Source organism: Lolium rigidum, chromosome 3 (genome assembly GCF_022539505.1).
Source record: "Lolium rigidum isolate FL_2022 chromosome 3, APGP_CSIRO_Lrig_0.1, whole genome shotgun sequence".
NCBI lineage: Eukaryota > Viridiplantae > Streptophyta > Magnoliopsida > Poales > Poaceae > Lolium > Lolium rigidum.
Window position 1 is genome coordinate 7,548,488 of NC_061510.1, and position 8,555 is coordinate 7,557,042.

Below are 8,555 nucleotides of genomic sequence, written 5' to 3' on the forward strand. Positions count from 1 at the left end.
CATCACTTTTTCTAAAAAGAACCGAATAAATGTGGAGAAGCGACCGAGGCCTTCTCCGCTATTGCAGCAGAACCTCGAAGCTACTGCCTTGGAGATTACCTTCGGGGACGAGACCACTTGGGGCAAGGTCGGCGTGCGGTGCCGCGGTGAGGTTGAAGAAGGTCATGCGCAATGGCGCTTTGGCCTTGAGGAAGAAGATTCGCCGGAGAAGCAAGCTCTGTGGGGCGAAGTGGCTCCCTTGGCTAGAAGAAGCAGCGACACCACAAATCCCTTCGTCGAGAGAAGCTTCGAGGACACCCTCGGGAACTCAAGATCTAGCCGTCATCCGCTCTACCCGCCTCCATCGCGGCCAGGTCCAGGAAGAACATGTCGATGAAGAGCACCCCCGAGCTTATTGTTAGGAGGCGCATGAGAGACCACCCGATCCGCCTGTCTCCGGCCACCGGATCCTCTCTCCGCACGGACAACCTGAGCTGCTCGATAACTCCGGCCACCAGATCATCTCTCCCGTTGCCTTCGCCGGGGAGGAGAGGGAGAGGAGATGGGGTCAACAGTTCGACTCTCAATGCAAGAATGGGGAGAGAGTTGGGGAAATTACAACCACTACAGGAAAAAAGTCAAGGTGCCGACGGCCAGAAGCCGTCGACATAGGCCCATTTGGTTGTCGTCGTAGGCTATGCCGTCGGCACCTCACCACGCCGGCAATAGCCGAGTTTACCGTCGGCGTAGGCATAGAGGTTAACAACCGTTTGTGAGTAATTGTTTGATAGTTTAATTTGTAAGCACGCATAATATCAATTCAAATTATTTATTAATATTCAAAATTTCGAGTCGATCACCCTTCCTCAAACTGCTCCCATCCTAGCATGTTTATCTTCTTCGTTTCTTCCGGATGAGATTCCATCTGAGAAGTTATACTTTATTGGTAATAGTACCTAACAATCCTGTAACCCTTGGGTCATGACACCACACTTCTTCATTATTTGAATTCCAAAAGATTGTTTGACTAAACAAGAGTAAATAAGTAATAGTAATCTTGAATTCAAATAACAATAAGCTGAATTTTACGTTTTTTTAAGAAAATCCACCGAAATCTAAAACCTGAAAAATCTCCTATTTCCTTTGTTGATTTTGAGGAATGTAAAAAATCGGTAAGCGGATGAAAACTTTCCCTAGACATATTTCCGTATAAAAAACATTTTCATTGGAGGTCGTTTGCAGTTAGAAAAAGCATTTTGCCGAAACATGACACCATTTTACGGAAAATTGAAAGTTCATATTTTTTTAATTTCCCTGCAACTTGATGACATAACACATAGACATTTTGAAGGATTTTTATGCAATTTTTATCAAAAAAATTTAAACTGAAAAGCTGAGCCATCGGTTGGTGTATTGGAGGAAGCAATTCAATGCACGCGCAGAATGAAACGAGTGATCCGTTGCACCGCCCATCGGTCTGTGCACCCGTGCGAGGTGTGACGCAGCGCGATGCATGGACCTGTTGATGAACTAGTTAATGCAGCTCGCTAACGTACCACCTAGTATAGTACGTGTTGGGCAGATTCGACGGAGTTGTCACGCCTCTGTCTATCTAGTACTACCCCCACACGTCCTACTAGTACAGTGGCCAGTGTAAAAAAAGCTCGTCTTTCTGTGACGCAGTGTAAAATGAAACACGAGGGCGCACTCATGGAGTAACTAGGACGATTGCGCGCGCGGTTAGTAGTAATTTGCCGTTCAAACACTCTAGCCGGTAGACTAATGGTCTGGGCCAATTAATCCGCCCCGTCTCCCAAGGGATACCGCGCGCCAGTAGTAAACTAATTAATGGTGGCCATCATTTGGCCGCCCGCCGCGCGCGGTCGCCACTAGTAAAACACTAGTTAAGCAGCAGCGGGAGGAGGAGATCCCTTGAGGTGCAGCCAACCTAAACGAAACCCGACGCTAATCGCCCATTTTCTTATAATCCTCTCTGTCTACACACTTGGCTTTCGTCACAGCCAAAAGCACACGCAGAGCAGAGCAAGAGAGAGAGAGCATAGCTAGCTCACCTCAGCGCAGGCAGCGGCCGGCAGGAGCAGTGAGTGAGGTGAGAGCACCGACCCCCACACTCCAATGTCCCCTTGCTCCCCCAGGGGAAAGAGAGGACCCGTCTCTCCCTCCTCCTCCTTCCCGATCTGCGGCGACCTCTGCTTCTGCTTGCCCAGGTAATCAATCAATGGCGCCCGCCTCCTCTCCTCCCCTTCTTCTTCAACTGCCGCGAGCGTCTACCAGATTTGGGGCAAAGTGCTGGCTGTACGTCGGGTGCGGACGCTTGGCCTTTCCACGCGCTCTCGTTTTCTCTTCTGCTCCGCGCGCGGAATGTAGCTTCTTCATCTCGGGTTCACTACCGGTTCTTGCAATCAGGTAGCGAGGGATTCGTTTCCGTTTCGTTCGCGCGCCCAAATCTGGCCTGGCTGGCTCTTCTTGGCGCCGGGCCTGGTCTGGGCGAGTCCAGTTTCTGGTTTTGTTTCCTGAGATCTGCTGAACGAGCACTGCCCGCTTCCCCCCCCTCTTGAATCTGAAGCGTAATGGGAGGCGTTTGGAATTTGGAGCTCCTCGCTTTTGTTCCCCCCTTTATCTTTTGTGCTACCTTATTCGCTTTTGCTTTTTGAGACACAAGAGGGGATGTGATGTATATGATGCTCTCGCTCTCCAATTTTTATTTTATTTTTTCTACTATTTTTCATGAGTATATCATGTTTGTCTTTTATGCTTGTTCATGGGGTTGGGTATTCTTTTTCAAATTTTAATTTTGGGATGTGTTGTAGTACATATGATGCTCTTGCTCTCCAATTTAATTTTGTATTATTTCCAGGGTAACGTCACATTTAATTCACCATTCGACACGAGCTATAGAAACTAGAAATACTACTATGACTGATATGAACATTTATTTTTGTGGAGCCTAATCTTGCATCTTTCTGCTCAGGTTTCATCCATGGGGCAGGATTCCGGCTTGAAGCGTCAGTCTCATTCCAGACTGAGACCAGTTCCTGAAATTCCCTACACGCCTAGCCGCATTAATGGAGAAAATGGTAGCCAGGACAGAAGACACACTCAGCTGAAATGCTCAGATGGCAGCTTGGGAGAGGCTCGCCTGGGCCACATCCCGAATTTCCACTGCAAGAGCCTGCCGACAAGACGCCGCCTCACGAATGCAGAGGAGGAGATTGCTGTGGCGAAGCGCGGCTCCATGTACCAGAGCTCCAGCGAGATCGGCAGGATAAGGAGGATCCAGCAAGACAGGAGGAAGATAGACTCTGCGCCGCCTAGAGGGGATGAGTTCCTGTCCTTTGACATCGTCGACTCGTCCTCCCAGCCGAGCACGAGCGGGGGAGCGTACCTGTTTTCACACCAGAGTCGGCGGTCCGAGGCTGCCAAGTCTTCTGTGGAGACCCGTAGTGCTCGTCGAGTGTCCAAGGACTTCCTAGATTTATCCTTCCGTGAGCTTCCGGGTGAGGATTTCAAGCTTGACCGGCCACGGATGGACTGCACCCTGTTGAGGAATGATGATGCGTGTAATGATGGTTTCTTGGAGATATCTCTTGAGGAAGAGCCCACACAAGTCCCCTGCAGAAATGCAGCTCCTCATTTGCTAGATGTAGAGTCCGGTAGAGATGTCGAAGCAGATTGTCGGCAGAAGTCTGGCGTATGTTCTGGCGACAGTGACCACGGTGACAGGGAGAGGGTTCCAGTAATTGATACTCCTAAGCCTGTATCAGCAAAGACAAGCGCTGCTGATGGTACCAGTCCATCGGTATGTGTCCAACATGCCACGGAGAACATCGGTAAAGCTCGATCAAGTCCTTTCAAGAAGATGCTGAACCCTATCATGAAGTCCAAGTCTGTTAGAAGCCCATCTGTTGCTGAAAAGGAGTACTCCAGCTCTACCGCCGTGCCGGTCAGCAGGAAAATTGGTGCACCCCGCAAGTCGTTGCTGAGTGATTTCTCGAGGACCGAACGGAGCCAAGCATCTTGTTGCCAGCCAAATGGAGAAAGCCAGCTTACTGCGGCTGCTTTGTCACCTGCTCATCTTCGAGCAGTTCTTAAATTTGATTCCAAGAATGGTATTCCCTTTTATGAATTTTGCGTCGAGGGCCCGGAAGAATCCATCTCTGCCAGGTCTTGGGAAAGTGGAAGTGAACTGAACAGAATCTACACTTTTCATAGTGGTGGTAAACGAGGAAGCACAGCTGGAAGGTCCTCGAAAGATGAACGCAGATGTTCACCTCCGACTGTAGGTCAGATGCATGTTTCATCCTATCTATGCTCTGAGGTTGCTAAAGATGGCACTCTGAATAATTCTGTCAACACCGAGTTTGTTTTGTATGATATTGCTCATGCAAGACGAAGTTTTGCTGCTGAGGAGAAGACTCAGTGTACAGAGACCACTCAACCAAAAACTTGCGGTGTCGTTGATAAATCATTCTGTGGTGACTATCCACATCAGATTAATCTGATTGACCACCAACACAATGCAAGAAATAATTCAGAGGTATCAACATCCCGCCCATGGTCTGAAGAGGATCTTTATCCTCATTTGGAGATTGCAGCAACTGTCATCCAGATTCCATTTAATAAAGCCAAGTCCAAAGAACTCGATAATGGTTCATCCACTGGTACTATCAAAGTGGTGACACCAAGTGGGCTGCATGGATTATCGAACGATAATGATGCCAGCCCGTCACCCTTGCTAGACAGATGGAGGTATGGTGGAGGCTGTGATTGTGGTGGATGGGACATGGCATGTCCACTAGTTGTTTTTGAGAATGCTTATGATGATAACTGGGTGGATTCTGCAACGAAGGAAAGCAAGCATCCTATGGAGCTCCTTGTTCAGGTGCACCATGCAATGCAACCCTGTATATTAATAAATACTTGTTCATTTACTTAGTATTATGCACATCTATAGTTTCTTAGGGCAATGAGTCGGGTAGGGTAGTAGTTATTGCCTAAAAAGATAACACAGAACTGATCAAAACATCTGAAAGGAGCTATCTCATTAGTTTTCGTCCTCAAGACAATTATCCTCAGGTCAATTTGTTTCTTTGCATTACGTTGCGGTTGGGTAAAATGCAATAATTTATGTCGTTGCAAAGCTTCATTTTAAAGGTCAAATGCAGCTAGCTGGATGTTTGGGAGCATAAAACTTATTTAGGCATCTAGTCTAATCTTATGGAGTAGTCAATGGCCCGAGTTAGCCGTATACAGTTTTTCATGTCTGTCCATTGTTCAAACAGGGTAGCAAAGAAGAGCTCCCTGCCCTTTCCATGAAAGCCAACGGGAAAGGACAGCTACTGGTGGATTTCCATGCGCGGCTATCAGCACTACAGGCGTTCTCAGTCTGCATCTCTCTGCTGCACTGTTCCGAGGCTTCGACAGCCATCATTATCGAGAAGGGCAAGCACAAGCTCTACTCGAGCTCACTTAAGATGCTCCTTGAGGGGGAGGTGATGCACCTGATTGAGGCTGTCACAGCAGAAGAGAAGAAGAAACAGAAGACGATGAGAGAAAAGGCGCCTCCGTCCGTCGCGTTGGACCCGCGGCACCCGCCCTTTTCTCCACTGGGAAGAGTATAGACTGAACTATGTGGTGCTCATCTCACCATGTGTAAGTGTAACATTATCAGTCATCATTTGGCTTGATGTCCATATTCTTTTGTGATAGAAAAGGGTAAATTTATCTTGTTCATAGAGATGGAAGGAGGTTTCATGCAGTAGTTTCCAGTCTTTAGGTTTTAGGGAACCAGCAAGGCCATAGGTTATTGGCTGAAGGAAATGCAGAACAGAGGAGGCTGCTTTGTACAAGAGGGTGGCAGTTCCATGTTCCAACAGAAAGAATATAAATAAAAACAGTTGGCCACTGCTTCTGTATATTTGAAAGGCTCACCGTTCTGCTATGTGCTGTGTCATTTGTGTTCATTCTTATGCTGCATTTTGAAGATTTGAACTAAGAAGTTGGAGTATGCACAATGTTTTGCATTAAAAATGCTGGAATGGAGCAGGCCACTAGGTAGGAGTTAAAATGCTGCCTGGATCTTGGATACTTGTTTTTGTTTGTTTCTTTGTTGCGTTCCAGAATCCAATGAGTTGACTAGAGGAAAAAATGTTCAAATGTTTTGAGGCTGAATGGGAGCCTGGGAGTAGGAGCTTGGCAGTAGAAAGATGTTTCCTCTGCACATACATCGAGCTACAATGCTTAAGATGTACTCCCAGAACTTGGGTTTGCTCATCCTTCCTACTTTTTTCTGCTACTCTCGAATCAATTCTGGGAATGCTATTTGTAGAAAATATGATTAATGTTAATGTAGATACTACTGTGGCAGATCAGAATCAGATGGATGCTATGCTGAAGGAAAAACAAAGAGTTGTCGGAGGGACCATCTTTGGATCTTGACCCAGCTTTGGACTTGGACCAGAAGACGCCTGATCTTCTGCAACGTGCCTGCTTTGCTGCCTGACGCAGGCACTTCATTTTTCTTTTTCCAAGCAGCAGCTCACTTTTCACATGCCAGTGGTCTACTCAACACCATAGTATTGTTATGATGGGATGTGAGTGAGCTAATCACGGGGCTAATTAGGTTCCTGTGGCCACCGAAGATGGGATCACATGCTCGACATAAAGAGAGGACAACGTGAACATTCTTCTCTGATGTTCTAGCTTTTGGTGAAGAAAAGCATCGAAACCGCAGGCTTAACAAAGCATTATTTTGACTGACACAGATTGAGTAGACTAAATTTGACAGTGTCATGGTAACGAGTCAAAATGAAACTATGGCATAGATGGCTTCAGTGATTTTCTTCAGGGACTAATAATGTCATGCATAGGCCAAGGCTAAATTAAGACTAGAGTACACTGCTTGTATCCTGCAGCTTCATTGCTTCGCTGAAATAACACCTCAGCGGCTCATTGAAGCCACCCAGGGAAATTCTGAAAGGTAGATAGTGGAGTTGGTCCGCACAGTAGAGGCCGATCATGTCAACACATAGCTTTCGCTCGCAGCAAAGAAACATAAAGTCACCGCCCATGAAAATCAAACAAGACACTAACTCCTGTTAAATCAGAAACTTCTTTTACTGGCTACCGAATTGTGCAATGTAAGCATGCATGCAGGCACACAGATTCAACATTAAATTTCCCCCAAAGAACAATCATTATTTCAGCATATCCAGCAAACTATTGGGGTACAGGCACGGTCAGAATTCAGTGGACTATATAATCAATTCAGCATAAAGACGGCTAACACATTGCCATTTGCTGCATCACAATGGCCATTTCTTTAGCAAAAATAAAGAGAGAAGGAGCCAGCTAAACTAAGTTAACTAACCAAGATAAGAACCTGCTTACCGGAACTAAGATCAACGTTGCATTATTAAGCTGCACTCGACGAAAGGATGCTCCTTGAAGACTTGGTGCAATTTCGTGCACCAATCCTTACTTGTGGTGGCCTCAACTGACACCCACATGCACATCTTTTTAAGCATTGGTGCGCATCTAAATATCACTCTTAAGAAATCAAGCTCATGATCCTCCCCTACGAAGCCTTTCATTTCCACTTCTTCAAGATTGATCAAGGAGATATCTTTGCTTCTCCAGTTCTTGGGCTCATCGCAGGGGCAATTTACTGGGCATTTTTCTTTCACCTGGAACAGATGCTACAATGTATATTTAATTAAGACCTGATCTAGTTTTTTTTTAATTTATTTTTTGGGTTGAAACAAGTACCAAAAAATATGTAGTGTAGTTTGAGATATATAAGCAGAGAAAGTATTACCTGGTGTCTGAGAAATTGTATCTGAAGTCGTCGTGTAGCAGCTCGAATCCGATGCATCTCAAGTAGATGCAACACAAACGGTCCAAAACCGTGGCTCTGCGATCCCCAATAATCATCATACACCATTGTGAGGTCCAAAGTAGAGAAGTCGGCAACGAGATGTTTCTCTATCTGCTGCTGAAAGTTGAGCTGTGCATGGAACGGGCCCTGCCAAAATAAAAATGATAACATATCCGTTTCAAAAAAAAAAATGATAACATATCAGCATGATGAAGTTCAATATATCTAGTCATGGTGAAATTAATTAAGCCAGTTGAGCAGGAAATGAGATATACACGAGCTTCCATTTCCAGGGATAGGACGTTAACGTTGGAGAGCTGCGACGACCATGTGTCTTCCCCCGCACCGAGGCTCTCTGCAGGATATAAGCGCACCATTGAGAGGCCCCAAGGAGCAAGCCCAGTACTCTTGGTGGCATACAAGCACCACCATGATACCTTCTCCAGGAGTGGTGTCATTATGGACACGCTGAGCCTGGCACCGGTGTCGGTGCCGAAGAAGAGCGTCAATCGCTTGAGCTTGGGGGCCTCGACGTTGATCGAGTCTGTCCATCTGCGAGTTTCATTGGTCCGCAGAAACAGCTCCTGCAAAGACTCCGACCGGATGTTGATGTCGGCGCCGAGGGAAGCTTTGGTCACCCTGAGCACGCGCAGGCACGGGCAGTGGCGGACCAATGCGG

General features: G+C 46.6%; 1 protein-coding gene across 1 annotated transcript; it reads left to right on the forward strand.

Moving 5' to 3' along the window:
- Positions 1-2,978: 2,978 nt before the first annotated feature.
- Positions 2,979-5,822, forward strand: LOC124694311. The gene is made up of 2 exons (XM_047227308.1): positions 2,979-4,882; positions 5,283-5,822. Exons 1-2 carry the CDS (start codon positions 2,981-2,983, stop codon positions 5,619-5,621), a joined length of 2,241 nt encoding a protein of 746 aa, XP_047083264.1. The 5' UTR covers positions 2,979-2,980; the 3' UTR covers positions 5,622-5,822.
- Positions 5,823-8,555: the final 2,733 nt, after the last annotated feature.

What these genes read in the sequence shown, in the direction of transcription:
- LOC124694311 (XM_047227308.1), top strand. Translation starts at nt 2,981, where the DNA reads ATGGGGCAGGATTCCGGCTTGAAGCGTCAGTCTCATTCCAGACTGAGA. An exon ending in CTATGGAGCTCCTTGTTCAG is followed by an intron (nt 4,883 to 5,282) that starts GTGCACCATGCA and finishes TTGTTCAAACAG; the next exon opens with GGTAGCAAAGAAGAGCTCCC.